This window comes from Centroberyx gerrardi, chromosome 21 (genome assembly GCF_048128805.1).
Source record: "Centroberyx gerrardi isolate f3 chromosome 21, fCenGer3.hap1.cur.20231027, whole genome shotgun sequence".
Lineage (NCBI taxonomy): Eukaryota > Metazoa > Chordata > Actinopteri > Beryciformes > Berycidae > Centroberyx > Centroberyx gerrardi.
In genome coordinates, this window is record NC_136017.1 from 13,799,021 (window position 1) to 13,821,089 (window position 22,069).

At 40.3% G+C, this 22,069-nt stretch overlaps 1 protein-coding gene across 1 annotated transcript; it reads right to left on the reverse strand.

The window, feature by feature from the left end:
- Nucleotides 1-7,550: 7,550 nt before the first annotated feature.
- ndfip2 (Nedd4 family interacting protein 2) lies at nucleotides 7,551-21,405 on the reverse strand. The gene is made up of 8 exons (XM_071912214.2): nucleotides 21,198-21,405; nucleotides 16,893-17,121; nucleotides 15,733-15,863; nucleotides 15,016-15,103; nucleotides 12,449-12,573; nucleotides 12,171-12,237; nucleotides 11,889-11,994; nucleotides 7,551-11,586 (listed from the first exon to the last, which is right to left on the reverse strand). The coding sequence occupies exons 1-7, from the start codon at nucleotides 21,222-21,224 to the stop codon at nucleotides 11,891-11,893; spliced, it is 771 nt and encodes a 256-aa protein (XP_071768315.1). The 5' UTR covers nucleotides 21,225-21,405; the 3' UTR covers nucleotides 7,551-11,586; nucleotides 11,889-11,890.
- Between the last annotated feature and the right edge of the window lie 664 nt (nucleotides 21,406-22,069).

Below are 22,069 nucleotides of genomic sequence, written 5' to 3' on the forward strand. Positions count from 1 at the left end.
AGCATTCTTTTGTAACTGCTTGTAGCAACCGGTGGGTGTGATAATTCACATAGTGAGTATATTTACATGCACACAAATAATTAGATCTTAACCCGATTAAGCCATTACTAAGGTAATGTCATAATCAGAATAAGCATAACATGATTAAGACATCTAGATTTCTGCTTAAACTGTTGTTTTATTAAGGTGTCTAAATTCCTTCGTCAGATTTTTTTTGTGTGTGTGTTTTCTTTTTGTTTTCTTTTTTTTAACTGTGCATGTCATAACTGTCACCAGACGCAGTGATCCCGATGCTATTTTTACAAACAAGTGCCTGACAGCATCTTCTGCATTTGCAAAGGATTGCAAATAAGAACGCTCCTATTAAAGTGTTCCGCACAACACAAAAAAGAATAAAGAAACAGAGAAAGGTGGAAAAAGACTCATGATGTTCACATGCGGACAAGAAAGGAGAGGAAGTGCTGGGAAGGCTTGTTCTTACATCAGTTCCTTTAGACATACTCCGTGTCAGGTAAGTTGTTAGTCACAGAAAAGTATACAAAGTTGCCTTTCAAATACTTGTATCACTGTATCACCGATTCAATGTATCGTCAACCCATCGAATTTGGCACCCAAGTATGATAAAATAAACTATAGTATAGAAAGTATTGGCAAGCACTATTTGAACCAGGTCTGCTGTTGGCTTTCAACAGAGGCGTCCACACACCAGAAAGCAGCCGAACGAGCACAGCGTAGTAGATGCACGCTTCGCCAGGTGGTTTGAACAAACACACACACACACTTGGCAGTAGCCAGGCGGCCGAGGACCTCAGATATGCTGTTGACAGAGATTGTCAGCACTGTTCTCTCCCTCTCTTGCACTGCCTCTCTGCATGTGACAGAGTTTACTTTGGGCTCTTTCAGCTCCCCCTAGTTAGAGCGAGGGCGAGACACAGATAGAGAGAGAGAGAGAAAGAGAGAGAGAGAGAGAGAGAGAAAGGACGAGGACAAAAAGAGGAGAGCGAAAGAGAGAATGAGTTCAGGGGGAGGAGAGGGCCTCATAAAGGGAAACATTTGCAAACCGGAAGGGAGTTATGTAAATGGGTTAGTCATTAAGGCCTTCTAAAAGAGAAGAGGCCGGATTGGGGCCAGGGGCAGGCGGGTAGGCAAGCAGGGGAACATAAACCCATTATGTGAATAGGCTTCTCTGTTCAAAGTAAGCTCCTCTTTCTTTTTTTTTTTTTTAGCTTGGATTTTGTTTTCGGGGGTATATAGGCCTTACTAAAGGGCCTATATCAGCGATACGTTTACACTTCCCAGAATGTCTACAGAAAGGTTGAAGCAGTCATTTGTTCCTAGTGCAATGAGGCTTTGTACCTGACTCATCCTTTCAGCGAGGCTTCCCGGTAGAAACTGATCGTTATTCACCGTGTGCCTCTGTATCTTACTGATGTTTGCTGTTGTCTGTGGCTACATTCAGGTCCTCATGCTGAATTCCAAATTGCTTCTCATACCTGATTTTCTTTGGATGACTGTTGATGATGTCTATTGCAGGATGTAACCCATATCCGACACCAATATGAACTGACAGCGATGTTATGAAGACACGCATTTGCAGACTAACAATAATAAAAGACGTCATCCACGCTTCTCTTGCTTGTTCCCTGACTTGTTTCGAACACATTTCAGTTCCGGTATGTGCCTTCGAGTTTTGACTGAATTGAGGCATCTTTCCAAAAGTCGGCTATTTGGCTTTCCTTCCATTGTTGTGTTTCGTTGTCCTCCATGCTAACGCTGGCTCAGCCAAGCTGCTGTGGGGACCGATATTCTGACGACTGTCTCAGGTGACTGATGTAACACATACTTATTGCATGGCAACACTGACAATTTCCAATTTGAGTGTTCAAATACAAGTAGAATGTATGACGCATGCCTCGGGATACGATTTTGTAACATATCCGTATGGTCCGGACTGGAATCGAAAAAATACGATACCATGAGGCTTTCTGCAGTTCACACTGATTAGAAATCATCAGATCTGTGTCACATGTGAGGGAAAAAAGAACAAAATTGGGACACTTTCGGCTGCAGTGTGAGCAGTGCCCCAATTGTTCTGTGTTCTGTGTATTTTATTGTTTGTGGTGTTTTAGTGATACAGTACTTTCCCACTGTGGGATCAATGATGCTCTGCCTCCACTGCTGACAAAAAGGCCAATAGGAAGCGTTTTGGCTACTATTACTGATTAAAGTAATAATCTCCTACATTTTCATATAAATAAATGTCCGTTATGCTACTCTCTTTTGCCGAGTGATGTAACACTATAGTGATTCAACCTATACCCAGTTCATGAAAGACCAAAGAAACATGGATCTTGTAGATTGTTACAAGATCCTTTCAATTTAATCACTGCAATCTTTAGAATGACAAAAGTTCCAACATCTAACTTTGTTAGATACAAAGCGTTGTACTCATCAAGCAGACATTGCAAACTACACAATACCAAAGAGCCAGTTCTGGCAGTTGTAGCTCACATAGCTGCTGTCACAGACATGAAACACGAGAGAGAGAGAGAGAGAGAGAGAAAGAGAGAGAGAGAGAGAGAGAGAGAGAGAGAGACAGACAGAGAGAGACAGAGAGAGAGACAGACAGAGAGTGACAGACAGAGAGAGACAGACAGAGAGAGAGAGACAGAGAGACAGAGAGAGAGACAGACAGAGAGTGACAGACAGAGAGAGACAGACAGAGAGAGAGGCAGACAGAGAGAGAGAGAGAGAGAGAGAGAGAGAGAGAGACAGAGAGAGAGAGAGAGAGAATGCGTGCACAGGATCTTCGGTCTAATGTGACACCTATCAAAGCCTGGTGTATAATTTACACAGGAAGGGAAGAGCAACACCTGAGCCTTGTCTGTCAGGAGGCAGGAGACAGCTTGTAGCTTCAAGGCTTTCAGTGTGAACGGGCAAATGTGATCTGGCACACAGAGGCATGGACTCCTCTCGCAGCTGTAAAAGCTGGGTGGTAGTCGTCGAGTCTAATCTCGGCCTTGAGTCTGGTCATAATTCCAGATCTCTATGGTCTTTGACTTGCCTGGGACTCAAGGCTATTGTAATCTTCAATACTCTGAATTTGCTCTATTTTCATCAATGTCCTTCTCTCTGAGGCTACAACAACCCAATTTCTTCCTGGGGATCAGTGACGTTTCATTTAAATCTTTTCAACTCTAAATCTTTCGACTTGTGTCAGTGTCATCCATTGCTGTGTTTCTTTGTTTGCACAAAACTGACATAGTCCTTTGAAAAAATAACACCCTACCCATGTTATCTCCATCTAGTGTATAGGCTATCATCCAGAACAGCATGATAGGAATGCAATTGCACAATATTTAGTGTATCCTGCCTCTTAAATGTTGTGGTCTTGAGAAAGATCAACTGTTCCAGTCTAGGTCTTGACTCTAGACTAGAGCCAGTCCTGGTCTTGTCTGGGACTCGACTGAAGTGATTCTGACTACAGCTGTGAGTAGGAGTAGGGAGTACTTCTCTGGAATTCTTTTTTTTTGTTTTTACTTGAACATCCAGCCTGACACAGGGAATGTTGCTCACTGACTAGCTGAGTATCAAACTGTGCAATACGGCAATACTGGGCTCCACTTGGATCAAACTACCACAGGACGTCACTGTTCTTCAATACTCCGAGGTCCAAGGGGCCAAGGGGCGAGCTGGACTGGGATCCTTGGTCTTTGCTTTTTTATTTCAATAAAGATCGGAAGCTGCAGTAGTCTGAAGGTTACAGAAACTCTCCCTTCCCTCAACAACTGCCATCAAAGTGTCCTTGAGCAAGGCACTGAACCCATAACTACTGAAGTCTGTGGTCTTACTGGGTAGCTCCGGGTATGAGTGGTTGATGTGCATAACCCTGCCTTCCCACTGGTAAAATATGGCCCCATGCCATGCTTACCAGGGCTGGGAGTAGATCAAAATGTTCAGAACACATGATCTAAAGGACTATTCTGTAATTTGACATTGCATTAAAGAGGACAAGTCACGTCTGTAGAAAATACCAAGGATAAAGAACGACAAATGAGTGTGTAAGGGGATACTGTGTGGACCCCAGGAAGAATAGTGGCTGTTCACACAGCAGCTACTGGGGATCCTGTCTAATAAACCAATCATAATAAACCAATACTGAAAAACAGGAATGGTGGATGAGCCCTCGCTGGACCTGTATGGGTCTGTCATGAAAACCAGGCTGAAGCGTTAGCACTGGGTCACCCTTTATGGCCCTGTAGCAGAAGCCAGACTAATGAGATGTTTGAGGTGAGAGATAATTTTCTATATTCTTTATTATTGTGTTATTGTCTGTAAAACACTTTGTACCTCTGTTTTGAAAGGTGCTATGCAAATAATATTAAGTATTTTTACATTTACTTGCAACAAAAGATAAGTACAATAAAAATACTCCTACCCAGTAACCCAGAATCAATATTTTTTTTCAATTCTTTTTTTTTTAACACTGTTTGAAGTGTAATGTTTCCACCAGGTATCATGGTGCTGCTCACAACAATAGCCAAGAGAGGAGGGACAGTGTTTGTGAATGTGTGTGTGTGTATGTGAATGTGAAAATGCAGCAGTGTGGTTACCAGTGCTGCCTACAACTAGTAATGGCTTCTTTAAACTGACTAAATTCACTCTGGCCTAAGGATTCAAGCTCATTGATCAGAAACCAGGGTGGAGGGTAGTAGTCCATTGATCCTATATTATCACCTCTACTCTGTTGAGGATTTATAAATATAAGCCTTCAGGTACTTTCTTCAGGAGAATAAATTAGGCTCTTTATGAAAGGGTTTCAATCTTAAGCAATCTGCCCACTAGTGAGAAGCCTACATGCTATTTTAAATACAAGAGACATAATTACAGGACCTTTGTGCTGAAAGGAACACCTTGAGACAGAGAGCCACATGAAGCTACTTTAACCGTGATCCATTGAATGTGCTGCCTTTTGACCAATGCAATCTTTTCACGTAAAACAAAGCTTTTTGATGTTAACAAATATGGGCTTTGAGCCAGCTGTGTAAGGAGAGAGGAGCTAGTTAATAGCCCGAGGCATTGGGGTGTGAAGAAACATTGATCTAGCAGAGAACTAGAGAAAACCACTCCCAGAGCAGTACAAAGAGCCTTTGGCTTATATTTATCAAGTCTCTCCGAGCAGGGCCACTCATCTAGGATCACTGGTCAGGTCACACCACTCTGACTACAAGAGTAAAAAGGGCGACAAATCACCACTCTAACATAATTGACTTTTAGAGGTACCAGATCATAAAAATAATAGATATCTGGTCACCAATGACACAGGGGCCATAAACTTCATTGAATAAAAGAGAGAAAAGTGGTCTCAAATCTGCACTCTACTATACTTTGACTTTTAGATTTTATAGATAAACACATATCTTCTCATCAAAGACACAAGGGCCATAAACTTCACTGACTCAAAAATGGTCTCGCATCTGCACTCCCGGTCTCAAATAGTTTATGAATATTACTGTTGTCTCATAACTCCAAAAAGTCAGCTCCTAAATGTCATAGAACAGCATTATTCTGTGATTGTCACCCGAGCATTTTCCAAATTGTACATACAATTGTGAAAGGGTCTCTTTGGCTCCAGTTTCATCTTACATTGCACATAAAGGAAAACTTAAACTTTCAAATGAAGAAAATAAATTAATCTATTATCTCAGCTATTTATGCCCTGACAATGAGGATCTCCTTGATGAGGGAGAGGCTAAAGATGGCTCCTTAGTGTCCTGAGGTATTGGTAAGATAGACGAAGAGGCAGAAACTCATTTAGTTGAACAGGAAGGCCAGTGAAGGGAGAAACATGAAGACACGCAATGTTTGGACAGACAGTGGACATTGCCAGTTGTTCCAGTGGAGGAGGAAGGATCCACTGTCAAATAAAGGTACAAATAAGTTAACAGGCTGCCAAAGACGCACATGCACATGCCTTGTATAGTAAAAGAGGACACTCTAGGGGTGGAGAGCGAGGCTTTCTCAAGAACTTTGGCACAGACAAGGGAAATGTGTCGAGTTGCTAGTGAGACTGCTAGACTCTGCCAAGCTATCTCTGGCTCCATCTAGTGGACTTAATGAATACAAATTGCTCCAGTGCTGCCACAGGTAATGCCACTTAGTCTTGGTACCAGTGCCACAAAGTGATGGTAAGGTAGTTTCGTCAGCAGGAGAGCACAATTTGCCCAACGTCAGGGGCAGGCAAATAAGCTACAGATGGGCTAGTTCATTTAACCAGAACAGCTTTTTAAGCGTGATGCAACTTTCAATTTTTGGCTGTCCTCTGCCCCCTCTGCCATTTTAAAGACACATCAGTTTGCCAGTTAACATGAAGGGAGGAGGAGGGAGGAAGCTTGTTAGAAGAGACAAGAGCAGAGGTGGAAACTCTGCACAGAAGGTACGCAGTTGCATCAAAATGCCAAAGAAAAGGTTTGGTACCGCTAGAGGGAACAAGAAGTTAATCTATAAAAGTACTAAATAATTCATACCTACAGTACACATTATTGTCAGCATAAACATGATGGATGAGTTTCACTAGAGCATGGCTAAATTGATCAACTTTCATCTGAAAAAGTTTTCTTTAAGCCATCGAATGAATTTTCCTCAAGACACAAATTAACTATTAATCATTTCTGAATTGCCTTCTTGAATGACATAAAAACGTGAATCTTTGGCATATGTTTGAAGCTTCATTTCACATTCACATTACTTGCCTTGTGGGTGAACTTGTTCTTTGTCCTTGGTAGCATAGGCCTAATAATTGCGTCCCCAAGCACAATAGGGCATCTTGGTGAGTTGCATTGCTCATGGTTGGATTTTCAGGACAGTTGTTACAAGAAGTGGTTCTTTTTTAGTATTATATTTTCATGTAATTTCTCCTTTATTGGACTGAATACTATAGTGAAGGCCAGGATACATAATAAAGAAAGGGAATGGCAAGTGATTCAAACAATTGAGAAATAGAATGGGCCTGATGACTGACTGGGTGGCCCATCAAGTGTGTAATCCTCCCAGACTGAAATATGGACACCTATGAGTAAAATTAACAATTAGGAGTATCCATCAGAAATACTTGCTTGCATGGGGCTTTTTTTTGTTTTAAATCAGTAATATCAAATCACAATTATCACTACGAATTTCAGTATTTTGCTTCCAAAATGCACATTTAAGTTCCACTTGACTCCAGTTTTCTTATGCCGAGTGCCTGCCTAACCTTTATTTAACTATTTGCAAAATTTGGAAGAAATGTCGCCCTTCTTAGTTGTCCATTAAAATGACTGGGGCACAGTGGATGACAAAATGCAAACTATTTAGCTCCATGTTGCTTATTATCAATAACCATAAAACCTCCTTTGACTGTTTTGCAATGGCCTTTTGGATAATATTTGTTTTATCATTCAATCCTTTAGACATGACACAAAATCAATCAATCAGCCATTTGATTTGCATAATTCACGGGCAGAGCTTTTTTAAAAAAAATCTCATACACAAATGAGAGCAAAAGTCATTAATCAGTATAATTGTTATTTATTCAACATCAACATAATTTTATCCACTAGTGCCATGTAGCAAGATGGTGCATAAAACCCCAAATCAAACATAAAACTTGACTGGCAGGCTTTTGAACTTTATTGGCATTTTTGCAAGACATCACCTTTGAGTTTTATTCCAGTTACATGAATGCATAACAACCATATCTGCTCCAGAGGATGTTATAAGGATTATCTTGGACAAAAATAGTTTGGCTGTTGTCTCTTTTCTTCTTTTATTTACAAATAAATGTAATTGTACTACTAACCTTTTAGTCCTAGTATTAACCCACTCAATCAGGTGCATAAATCATGCATCAGAGCTTAATTCATTGAAAGATGTTGATATTGCTGAAAGAGGCTTTACTGGGATATGACTCATGAGTGGAAAAAAACTATAATTATTGTAGCATTAAAAAAAGTTTGGCAATACTTAAACTGTCACAGTTTAGGCTAAAAGCAATGAAACAAGACACACAATAACAATATTATCGTTTTGAAAATAAAAAGTGCAAAAGGCAAAATATCCATTTGGGATGATTAAGAATTCCAGTTGAAAAACTTGGATGGCTAAGATAATTTTGTCTACCCACCACATCAAGTTAAGCAGATTCACAAATCATATACAGAAGTTCTTGAAAGTGCAAATATCATGAATTGGCATAAGCTGGTATATACATTTCATTTTCTGGATGAAAACATGACAAAAAGAAATCATCAAAAAGCATTTTTTCTTTGTCCAGTAGGGCTCCATTTTCATGGTGCACATGATCATAGACATTATGAACCTTATGAACTCATAGTCCATTCACAATGGATAGTATCCCCCCAATTTCCCGTTTATCACTGTTACGCTCACGTGTAAATGTGATATCTTGTGATATCATTCTGATGTTGCAAGTTCAAAGTTTGTTTATCACATGATAAAAAGGTGGCTGTTTTCTCCACACAATCCAATTGCAGCCTTCACTGTGCTGCCACCTTCTCAATGGGAGCTAGTTTCTCACTCTATGAAAAGACAGAAAGAAGTCAGAAGGACAGAAAGAAATTTTAATTTAATCTAGTCCTAACAAGCCAAATCCCAGAGAGATCCACATGTAGAACTACTGTAGGACAGGGTTTCTCTAAATCATGCAGAACATGCAGACCCGGCCATATTTAAAATGGTTTAGAACATTTTAAAAAGTTTTGTTTTAGTTTTGCATTGCTCATCTTAGATTGTTTTTTCCTCTGATTCTATTATTAAGAGACTTTTTGTGGATCTCTGAGATCAATCAGAAGCATCTTGTTGACAAGACTGTGCAGTCCAGTCCGTTGGGTACACAATTATCAAACCCAAATAATAAAGAAATGAAATTTCTTCAATGCGATGCCTCTATGTCTATAAAGATTCAGAAGGACTGCTTGTTCAATCGATAGCACCTCAGCCTTGTCCAAAAATTCCTAACCGTTTGACTCTGGACCTGATGGCAGATTTGGATCTCAGATTGGGATTGAACTCCACCTCTGATGCACTCGACTAAACAATTCAACTATAGCTAATTCATTATCACAGGAATTGACATTCACAATTAGGTATTTACGAAGGACTAAATTGCATAAGACCCTTTTTTTTTTTCAAAGATTATTTTACCCAAGCCTGGCGAGTAACAGTTCTGTAAAACCCTATTTATTCTACTTCCATGACAGCACAGTTGGGAGATGCATACAAGGCTCACTTGCCATGAAGTCCTGCCTCTGTGCCACTCTCCACTGATTCTACTTTAGCCAGGGTGCTTGACTGTGTGTGCTGCACTCCACTGTGGCCTAAAAATACTATTTTAACCAAAGTACCTCCTTTGATAAGCTGTGTTACTTGGTAGCTTACAGATACTGTTTTGCCAGACATAGTTAGCAATCAGTTTGGAGAAAAACAACACGTATGAAGCATGATGATGTCAACCAATGAAACAACACACTCTTCTCTATTGCTGTAATATCACGGGCGAGTTCAGGTGACCTGTAGAGCACTTTTTAAAGCTGTATATCATGTTTTACAGCTGTCTGAGAAGGACTGGTATGATAAATTGTGGAATTGTCTATCCTCTGTTGTAAAATATGGCCAAGAACAGATGATATACAGTTTTGGTTTCACTAGACAGCCGGTGGTTAGGCAAGCATAGTGGAAACATTCTTTTTATTTGCCTTTGATTCAATCAGAGATTGCCGACCAAGGAATAGAGAGGGTGCAGTCATTGTCATCACAGGAAGTCTGTCATTAAATGTACAATGGCTGCATGGCAGCAAAGTTTACCCACCTCCTCTAAAAATAATGTCATGATGGATGGAGATCGATACTGCATAGGTCTGACCACCATGACAAAGTTCTCCTTGAAAGTCGAGAGAAATCAGAAAGTGAAAAACTGCAATCTCTGAAAAGCTTTTTTGCTTAAGTGTGTGTGTCTGTTCAAGGACAGAGTTAGACATAAGGTTTCCAGTGAGGTTCAGGTAAGAGTTAAGTTTAGCAGAACTTCTTTATGTAACAAGTTCAGGCATTCTAGATCAGGGTTCCCATCCTGGACCTGATGGAAATTGTCAGTCTAAAAATTTGTTCATCAACTCAGAAATAATTGAAAAGGGCAATTTGTACGGTTTCCTGTCTCAGCGAGCGGGCCAAAAGTTCTCAGGTCAGGGCCCATACATTAATTCAGTTGATCAGTTTTTTCCAAAACAAAAACTGGGTACGTGAAAGGATGATCCATCAGCAGGCCTATAGTTTCAATTAAAAGAATATAAAATGTTTTCAGTCCTGTTTTCTAAATATTCTGAGCCGTGTCTGGCCATGGTATAGCAAAAGAGAATAGATAAAGAAGAGAGTCAACAGGAATTAGGCGCCTTGGGAACGTTTGATGCATTCAGTCTTGAAAACTAAACAGAACTGCAGAGTCCGTGATATGTAAACAGATCAATGAATATCTCTGGTTTTCCCCATCCACTTGATGCACATTTGTAGACCTAGCCGACTTCGCTCGCGCCCCTGCTCCCCTCACTGAGCATTCTCAAGGCGGAAATCTTTCCTCTTGCCTTCTTGGCTTCTAATTTTCAGCTTTGTCAGGGTGGAGAGGGTGACATGTTAGGGAGGACACACACTGTAAGACTGGTGAATTGGTTCTTACACATTTTCCATTTTGAAGTTCTTTTCCAGACATCCATTTTTAGACATTGGAGATTTTGGCTGATAATATTACCGTTTCTTATTGTAGTGATGTACGCAGACTATCAGAGGCAAGTAATTCAATGCAAGGTAAAATTTCACTGACTTTTGCTCAACTATATAATGTTTTTTCTTTCGATTTTCCATACTTTGGAGACCAGCTTATTACCCATGGTGGGAGTGCTGAAATAGTATCACTGTTTGAGTCATGTGAATATGAAGACGCCATTTCCAAGTTGCTATATATGCTTTTTGGGTAAAATATAGAGAATCCAATCGGTTTAAGTATTACTTTGTCAACTAAGGACTTAAGTTACCTACTAGCCTTCAAAACAAGTGCCATAATTTGCTTTAATTTTGTGTTTGTCAGAGTAGGTGTCACTTTTTTCAAATGTTGGATCTCTCTTTTTGGAACAACCCTCTTCATATGCTCATTTTGGTGAACTGGTTTCAGATCGACACTCCTGCTCTTGAGATACATGACGCATATGGCGGCCTGGTGTTTCAGACGATTCCAGCACAGACTATGTAAAGATAATCAAAAAAAATGGGAGGTCAGTGGAAAAAAAGAGTTTTGATTCAAAGGAGGGTGGGGGGAAAAAAACAAAGCCAGGAAGAGATCTGATCATCAAAGAGATGGTTCAGCAGTAGAAACTTCAGAGTGAGTCATGTTATGTTTTTAATGAGACTGGTGACACTCTCTCCCCACTTCTTTCCTTCATTCCTTCCCTACCTCCTCTCTTCACTGCAAGGCTTTTAGGTCAGGTCATTCGGGGGGGTGGAAAGGAACTTCACATTAGGGAGGAATGGAGATGGTGTGGAAACCTGTGGAAAATTATGAACTCATTAGGGCTACAGCTTCATCCACGTGTCCCAGTCATAAATGGAAAAAAAGAAAATAAAAGCATACTAAAAAAAAAAAAAACTATCCATAATTTTGAAAGTAGAATTCTTACAAATGTCCCTTTTAAAAACCCCACACTTCTTCCAGACCTTCATTTCTTGACTAGATTTGAAGATATTGGTTAGTAATCAGTATGATATATGCTGACAGAGGAGGGGCAATATGACAGTATGTCAATTAGGACACTATGTTCTGTAATAAGCTCGGGAATAAGGACCTTTACCTTTAGTAGAGGAAGAAAAGGCGTGTTCTATGAGAGGTGGCCATGTTCTCTGACATGTTGCGGACTTTCAGATAGTTGACGAAGCCCCTGAAGAAGAGCAGGAGACCTGGGGAGGGCGAAGGCAGTTATTATTTACTCACATCACAACAGAGACTTCCACTGTAGAGTATGGATGGAAAGGATATCAGCAGCACAGTACACATATATAAAGACTTTTAAAAAAAAAATCATTCAGAACATTCAAAATGGTAACCTTTTTTTCAGATAAGACTTTGTACTCACCAAGCAACAGGAAGATCCACCACAGCCAGTATTGACCATTGAAGTAGCCAGTGAAGTAGTCAGAGAACTGGAAACAGCAGGATAGATAGAGAGAGGTAAGGATATGTATATTTCACTGTTGAGTCTTGTACTGTATGACAAACACACGCTCACAGGGATAATAAACAACTAATCAAGACTGCGCCGTCAGAATATGTGGAACCAAGTTGAGCCCAGTCTATAGTGAAAACTCGGTACATTACAAATGCAAAAGCATAACTTCTCCACTCTTTACGTACCCTGACGATGAGAATCCACTTGATGAGGGAGAGGCCAAAGCCACAGATGGCTCCGTAGCGTCCTGCGATGGTATTGGTCAGACAGAAGGACAGGCAGAACCCGATCCAGTTGAACAGGAAGGCCACTGGAAGGAGAAACATGAAGACACACACATAAGTGCACAATTTTGGTCAATGATGGTTTATAACAGAAAAAAAAAACCTGAACAAGAACCTCATTACATCTCTATGACACATTCATGAACAATCATTCAGTCCTTAAGTTCAGTAGAGCTTTGATGTAGACATTCATGTAATACTTTTCATTTGTGAAATGGCTGTGTCAATTTTCAAAATTAAAGTCACACCCAGCAACTGTAAAGTGTTACTCATAAAATGACAAGCAAAACCTAATTCATGTAAATGGGGAGGCCTGTGATGGAGGACTATGTAGCACACAAATATGAGTTTTACATTTATTTTGAGGCTATAAAAGGATTGTTTACATTTGAAATGTTTGTAAATTATAAAACTTGTATTTTGAGTTCTGCTCGGTTAAGAAGTTTGTATTTCATGTACAAGTTGTCAAGAACATGTGTCAGTATTATCAAAAACTTAAATAAGTTCCAGACTGTATCTTTGTGATAGGCTGAAAAATATACACATACTCATCCAAAGTAAGTGTCTTGGGAGACCTCACCTTATTGGAAATTGTTAAATGTTGAGAGCTGAACTCTAAACTGCATCATGGCTGCCACCTTGTGGTGAAACCATAGGGACACAACAGCAACCACCACTACCCTAGGCAGGTGTATTTTTGCAAAGTCACGTGGCACAGTGGTTCAACAAGTGATGTTCCCCATGTTAGCCACCCGTCCAACTTCATTCCATTGTTGATTACAGCCAATCTGTATCAAGTAAGCTTATTATCTTATACGAGGTGAAGCAAGGCTCCTTTATGTGATTTCTGTCATCAATGATTGTGAATGTTTCAACATCTCTGTTGACAAATAAGCTTTTTTATCGTCAGACGCATACATTTCCATGACACCCACTACAATACCCATAAGCCTCGCCAACTCCCGACCAATCACACTATCAGTACAGCCCTTACACTCGTTCCACTGTCCCTCTCTCCTCAGAGCCGATTTGACCCGGTTATCTCTGTTCTGTAACAGCCCTAGTATCCTAACACCCTGCATGGCTTTTTGAAAGAAGAAAAAGTCTGATCCGCCATTCTTTCAAGCATTCACTCTTAGGGAATCTGTAAAATGCTGTACAATTAGTTCCAATCCGATTATCACAGAGAGCCAGGCAGTCGATTGAAATGGTGCTATGGCGTCAAGCACTATGGAAATTGTAGTCCTTTATCAAACTAAGGCTGATTTGTATACAGTTTTGTACCAATGTTTTTTTTCTTGTTCTTCTCAAATTTCAAAATGCAAATCCAATTTAGATTACCATTAATCTTGCAATGTAAATTCTCTAATCGATTGAACGAGTGGAACCATGTAGAACCCAGCTATTTTGAAATCTGGGTGCAACAAATGAACGGCCAAAACACTAACCAAACCTTGATGACGTTGGGACTACCACATGACTAGCCAGCTCTGGGGAATTTAGTGAACTGTAAATGAACTTAACTGAATTTAGTTCCTTTAGTGAACTGTGTAGAATTACTGCCTCTACTCAACTCATTTATAGACTGTGTATTGAAAAAAAGATGTGGTAAGGCATCAAAGTGACTGAAAAACATTTGGCTACTCCTAAATAACAGAAAATAACAGAACAAGTAATGATCTGGACAAAGAAATGGATACACAGTACTTAGGATGTATGCCTGTGTAAGCACACTTTTCTAACCGTTGACTACCAACACCGCTTGTGGTTAAGCAACTGAGACAGACCATGTAAACTGACTAAGAAAGGCCTTTTTCAAACAGACTATATGGGGATTTACACGTGGCATTGAGGACAGAACATCAATTGATGGTTGGAAAAATGGATGGTTTGAGGAAATCTGCTTCCCATCATTTATGGTTGTATTTACACTGGCTTAGCGCCCTAGGTAGACACAACCTCCATAAGTCACATTTGTAAAAGTTTTCAAGCTTTATTGTGTTATCCTTGAAAGATTTAGAAGATCTTGATCATCTTTTTATACATTTTTAATATGAAATACATTTCATTCATCTGCATTGGGAAATTAATGCCAAATGTTTAAGACTGGTTTGATGTCCCACAAAATTCTGCCTCTCAGGAGAATGTGCTTCCTCGCCACAACTGCAGTTGCATGCAACAGTATGAAGTGGCACAAGAGGAATGATAACACTTCTTGTTTACAACAATACACTTTATTGAAAACATAAATTTAAATTACACTCAATCTATTCACTCAAGGACTATACGCTGTCCATGAATAAGCAGCAATTTACCTAGATCAAGTTACCAAACTTTAACATGTTAGAAAACAATTATTTACATTTTTCAGAAGTGTGTCATAACTTTGGTTGTATAAAGCAATAGGTACTGTGTACTGCCTTGCTAAATTCTCATAGTCATAAAAATCAAACACCAGGTCGACTTACTGAAAAAGGCCAGCATGAAGATTCCATCGTTCCCGACTCGAAGCTGATCAGCATCGCTGAAATCATCTCTGGGAGGGAAGTCATCATCCTAACACACACACACACACACACACACACACACACAGAATAGACAATGGCCTAATTAAAAAAAAAAATCTGTCTCAACCATAATTGACTGATCTGAATTTGGCTCTTGATGCTCATTGTGAAACAGCAACAAAAACATCTACTACACAAAGTTAATGCAATGATGCAGCTTGCTCATTGGAGAGCACTACATTGGGCAAATTACATGTGATCAAGGCTGTGTTAAACCGCACATCAGACCTGGGTCAAATACTAACTGTGACTAATTCTTCCATGTTTTAACCTGCATGGAGTGCCAGAAGGGTGGGGTAATTCAGATGCGATTGTCGTCATTTGCTAGCATGCTTAGCACTGTCCTAAACCCCACCCATTTGGCACCAAAGTTGAACAACACATATTAAGTATTTGCACATGTTATTTCAGCCAGGTCTGAGTTGCATATGCTAACATTATGCTTAGCATGGAGTTAGGCTAAACTTCAAGGGAAGGGCTTTCGCAGGCTAAGAGCCATTTTTACATGCTATTTTCATAAAAGGAAGTGAAAGAGGAAAGAAAATAAAGTACAAGGAAGAGATTTATAATTTCCAAATCAGGCAAGAGGCAAGTGATGCTGTGTGTGTGTGTCCTCACCCTCGGCATCACCTCCACAGTGGAGGTAGCCATGGCGGCAGCTTTGGCCTTCTCTGCTTCATCGTATGTGGGCAGTGAGGTGGCAACACTGTAGGGCGGAGGCACCGGGAAATCGCTTCGGAAACTAGTCTCTGTTGACAAATCGGAGAAGACACAGAATTATAAAGAATTACTACATATCTAGCTTAGTATATCTAAAATGGCAGCCAATAATTTTGGTAATGCTGTCATGGAAATGCACATTGGCTCATGGGTAGACCGGGCATGGCACTCAAATAGTTACCACAAAACTGCCATGGAATGTAATCCTGTAACCATTTTAGCAAGCATGCAACCACACACTGGAAAAACAACATCGCTGAGCTGTTGCTACACTATGAACTCTAAGCTCTGCAAATTAAATATGGCTGAAACCTGAATATGTCCATTAAGGAACCAGTTTTACAAAGACGCATTAGTCTAAGCTAGTCCAAGAAACTTCTTTCAATGAAGATTTCCACTGAAAGGAACTATTTAATCTCAATTAGGCTTAATCCATGTACATGAAACTGTAACAGACTGGTTTCAAAGCCGAATCTCCCATGCCAGGAACGAATCGTAGGCCTCTCGACAGACTAGGAGAGGTGGAACTAAACATGAAAAGCAAGCGAGGGTGTTTTCTAATGATGTACATGATTCAAAATGCTGTGTGTTCCCAGAGCTGTTCCCCGGGAAAGTTTACCACAAAAATATACCCTAGCAGGGCATAGGGGTAACTGTGGATTTGGACACGTAGGCGAGGGAAGTCAGGGCAGGCCCCACTGGAGAGCACAATAGGCCTTGGCTGATTTTATGAAAAGGTGCAGAGGTGAAGGTGACATTGTAAAATGTACACTATAAAAGAAAACACCATGTGACTGGGGTCTACTCCATCTCGACACTAAACCTGTATTTACACTGGAGCAAAAAAATCTGTTTCTTCATTTCTCTTTTTCATGTCATATTGACTTTTTTTCTCGGTTTTAAAATCCCATCAAGCATATAAACATATTCCGCGAAGAAGGAAAATAATCTCTTGGGTCCTGTAAGGATATAAAATGTATGTAACATGTATATATATATATATATATATATATACACACATACACACATACCGTATATATATATATTATTTTGCATACCAGGTGCAGAGGCGGTTGCTCCCAGGTCGATGGAGGCGTAGGGGGGTGGAGGGGCATCTGCCTCACCCTGGGTCCCTGACCCTGACGGCTGCTCTGATGCTGGGGCAGGGGGGGCTGGGCTGGCCTGGGCCTGGGCCTGGGACGATGATGTACCAGCCTGGGCTGTGGCAGAAGTAGATGGCTGCTGTTCACTGGTGGAGGCCTCTGAGGAGTCGTCCTCATTGTGCAACTGGGAGAGGAGACAAGATTAGAGGAATCAGTCATCCATAAGGGTGGCTGCGTAAGGGTGCGTTAACACTATTCCACTTTTTTCAAACTAATCTCAGCTCTTGTACATGAAAGCCAATGGGGAGCGGTTGCAAGGCGGATAGAAAGCGGACTTTAAAGGTGCTACACCTGGTGTCATTTTAGGCAGAACACTTTCTAAAGTTGAGAAAAGTTCAGCTTTGTGGAGGAGACTAAATGACTTGTACCACATTTCTGGTGAGCTGAGGATGGAATCACTAAGAAGAGGAGGCGGGTTTCCACAGTGCGTTGGCAACTGTTTACTACAACAACCAGAATGAAAATGGAGAAAGTTGTTATTAGTTGTTGCTCTGATCATAAAGAGTAAGTAAGTGTGGAGCATACTGGCTCTGTTGTTGGAGGTTCTGATAAGTGTTTGAAAGTTGAACATCAATACTGTTTGCTGATAGTAGCAGCTGCTACAGGTAGTCATGGAAACAAAATGTGCATCGCACAATTCACTTTTCTTTTTTTTCTTTTTTTTTAAATCAGCACAAAATGTGGTTGAGGCCGCACTTTTTCTATAAAGAGGTCAGTTAATGAATGTATCAATCAGCTGTTTATCCTACATGTGCTACACAAAAGCTGCTGTCACTAATCAGGATTACATTAAGAAGCAGATAAAATAAGTCTATTAGACTATAATGATGGTTCCTTTTAGGAACTTGTTTCAGCCATAAGCATTATCAAGTCCTGTTTGTGACTATTAAGCATGTGTGTCCATTTGCCCTCAACAGAATATGTTTGATAATATATGCCAACGCAGAGTTGGAAGAAAACATGGGTCTGTCAACAGAGGAGTAACAGGAATGTGATACACTGAGAAAGTAATACGCTTAATACTGCCCATGCTACAGCTGACAGAGTCATTCAGGCCTCTAAGTACATTAATTTCATCAGGCCAAAGAGCCAAACACCTTACTCAAATTACAGAGAGGCAATAGTAACCTAAAGGTCAGAGAACGGTTGGCAGGAAATCTGTGTGGGTAAAGTGAAAGAGTAACGATCTCATCTCTTCAACAACTCCTGTCAAGGTGCCCTTGAGAAAGTCAACTTACACCCCAGTTGCTCCAGTATGATTTTTTTAATCCTAATATTATGATGTCAGGTAAACAACGGTGACACAAATGAGGTTGTGGCTTTGGGATATTGAGGTGCTTCTTGTTGACTGCCATCTCCACCAATCCCCCATTCAAATTCCTGCTAGCAAGGACAATTTTGCATAAGATAACAGCCAACGAGTAGTTACGAATTACATTGCCGGCATAAATCAGACAACTAACGCTGAACAATGTGGCGGAGCAAATGAAACTTGTTCACACCAGTATGACAAATCTCTAAACAAGACAGAAACGGATGAGTGACTGATGGTACTCTAGACTTGAAAACTGGTAGAAAAAGTTGATCAGGGTTTATGTTGTGGAGCTCACCTAAACAAGAGAAATTGGATGCAGAGTGCTGGAGGCAAACACAATGGCCAGACCAGGATGAATTAGTATACTGTTATTCAGGAGACTGTACTGATACAAAAACATTTTACCCGACTAGTTCTAATGTTTTAGCCAAATGCCTTCCTCAAGGTTGCTGGTCCTAAGATGAGGACAAAAGAATGATAAAGGCAGCGTCTGAAACATCAGATGTGGTGTGGTATCTGGTTGCATCTGTAATTTAGTGTCAAAGCGGTACTTAGTGTAATTTTAGTTTTGGTTCCACATGTCCCCTGTTTTTGTCCCGCTTATGGTTCAAGGGAGGTTGCAGTCAAAAAAACAATTTTCTCAGAATATTTTGTCTTAATAAAAACATTAATTCTCAGTATCAGCACTATAATTATCACCTCGAAATTCAGCTCATACGGTTATTTAATTTCCATTTGCTCTGGCAGTGACGGCACCTTTCTTGCTGCGGTGTAACACCATTGAATAGAGAGGAAACACTCTTTGTAATGACATTTGAAGCAAGACTGCTAACAGAGAAGATACAGCTTGGTCGCTTAATGTGCGCTCCATACCAACTGAGTGACGGCATGGTGCGCTTGTTTTAAAAGGAAAGGAGACTTAGTTAGTTAGCAACCATGCAAATACACTTCTCAAATGCTGGACCTTCACCCCCTCCCCACCAACTATCATGTAAACCTCTACCAGCTTGGGGTCGATGTACAAAGCAGTGACTGAATGAATGGCTGATGACTGGCCCAGAATCAAGGACAGAGCATATCACACCCCCGCGCACACAGCATTACGCAAGAGCTTAACAACATAGCCGCAAGCCTCCTCATGTCCAAATATACACAAGCCAAGGCCTTCTCAGCACAACAGTTACAGATACTTGCAGAAATCTCAGTATCATTTAGAGAAGAGTTGGATAACGAGAGAGAGACACAGAGAGAAAGATGTGGGGAGGAATGAAAAAAGTGTGCGTGCCCTTCTGAACTATTACATACACTGTGTGCTTGTGTTGAGAAAGATCGCTGCATCACAGAGCATCTTCATCTGAGTAACTTCAAACAGTTTGCTGGAGAGTCGTGACTCGACTGTACTGCCCCCAGCCTAAACACAGGAAGTGGAAAACCCTGAAAATTCAGCGGACATACTGACGCAAAACCACAGACGGTTGCTTAGCGACCAAATTGCAACAAGCAGAAAAGATCAAAAGTGTAACTAACATAATTTGGGGCAGAGAGCACAGCATACGTCAAGGGGGATTGAAGATGGGGTTGTCTACACTTTGTGAGCAAACGTCAACATCAGATAGTGTTATCAGTTTGGCCTGGGTTTGCGACTCAGGACATAGCCTAAACACAGACAAATGATGACAATTGCTAGACTGTAACTGAATAAACCATGAAAACTCCTTGTTTTGAAGTACTGAAGAACTGGGTCTGGTATTAGTCTTCCTGTTTACAAAGAGTGGGTTATTTTTGAAAATGAAATGTGTGCTTGTTCAGGGTTTGAGAGGTAAAGCAACGGATTACTTCACTTTGGCTCATATCAAATTCTGCGGGATTACCACCCCTGTGCCCAGAACCACAGGTATCAGAGCAGGGAACAAACTTTTTCTTCCACTGGCCACAGCTGCTGATGATTTCCAAAACTCATCAGCCACTTCCACTATTTCACCTGCCAAATAGTGTTTTTAGAATAGAAAAGAATCTCCACATGATTGCTGGTTAATTGACTAGATAGTTTTTTCGGCCACAACCAAAGATTTAACAGCATAGACCTAGTGGTAATTTCGTAACTGGACAGCCACTCTTTACTTTTGAGGAAGTCTTGTGAAGAAGCACCTCTTTGTACCGAGAACGAAAATGTCAGCGCTTTGAATCATACAATTGTAATGTCTTATTAGATAAGAGGCACACTCTTCTGCTAGGAGATATATAATTAGTTAGCAACTTAGTGAAAATGTGTTAGCTAAGTAACCTAAGTAACGTTAGTTGATACTCTTCACAGGAATCTTTTACTGGCCCTTTGGAATTTTATACCCAACTGTGATGTTCCCTTACATCTCGGTAGCTAGTTAGCAAACTTTGTCCCTTTGGCTACGTTAGGGATTAGCTAACGCTACTTGTCTTGCTAACGCTACAGCTTGTTAGCTTGCCAACGCGTTTCAAATGTTTTCTGACATCAACGATAATGTAACTTAACACGAGCTTTCAAGTTAGCGTATTGCTATTAATTAGGCCAAGTTAATAATATAACACATTTTCATGGAAGGTTAACTTGCAAGGCCTACAAGGCTAAGCTTAGCTACCTAGCTAGCGTTAGCCTAGCCAATGCGGAAGTGCTTGATGTATGGCAAGTTGTCAAAACAATTCGAGTAAAAAAGACAACTAACTGGCTAACGTTACCATTCAAATGACATTTCAAGTTACCAAGTTTTACTTCGGAGTCTAGATAAAATATCCCATTTCGACTGAATGCCATAATTTTAGCAATGCCTTTGTCGTCGTTAGGCCTTGTTTCCATTGACAGGCAGGCCAAGGTATCAAATAGTGTTTTGATTTCATTTGGCCACACTCACCACTTGGTATCGGCTTGCTGGGTCCATGTCGAGAAGATTCAGCTGGCAAGCAACCCAGCCGACAAAACAAGAAAACAAATCTAGCTTGTGCTTACTCCGAAGTTTTATTTACTTACAAGATATAACGTTAATTCTCTCAAACAATGTTGAGAAACAGGCTAAAGACCTGTGAAAGAAATGGCCGAAAACCACAGTTCACTGGCAAAGCAAAATTCCGTTAAGGGAACACCAGAGTCAAGATACCCGGAAAAAGTAAGACTTCCGATCAACACTTTCAAAATAAAACCCATATAGACGCGCATACAGTATGCCGTGATGTTTTTTGGAATACCAAAATACCAGAGAGAAATTTAAAAAAAAAACAATTTAGGAGGAATTTGTACCAAATGGAAACACCATTGTTGCTTTTTCCGTAATGTCTTTTCACAGCATATATTCGTAGCCATATATCCCTATACATTGATAGCATTTTTTTGTTTTGTTGATTCCAACTTTTAAATTTTCATTTTGTATTTTTTAATCATTCCTTTTTGTTTTTTTTATCATTTTACTTTTACTTCTAAAGTGACAGGGTTTACGCTTTTATTTTGAAGGCAATATATGTAATTTCCTGTCTTAGTTTGACATATCCTGGCTAGCTTGACGCAGTAAGGTTGCGTGAGCGTGATTCTTTAATGACGCAAATGCAATATACGTAAATAGACCACGAGGTGGAGCTAAAGCCCATTTTAGATCATTGACTAGCACACACACACACACACACACACACACACACACCTCACATGATCCTAAGCACAAAGACTCTTTGTTTGACATAATTTATAAGTACCTACAAAAGTACCTCAGCTTTTCAAAGACTTATGAGCTTTTTT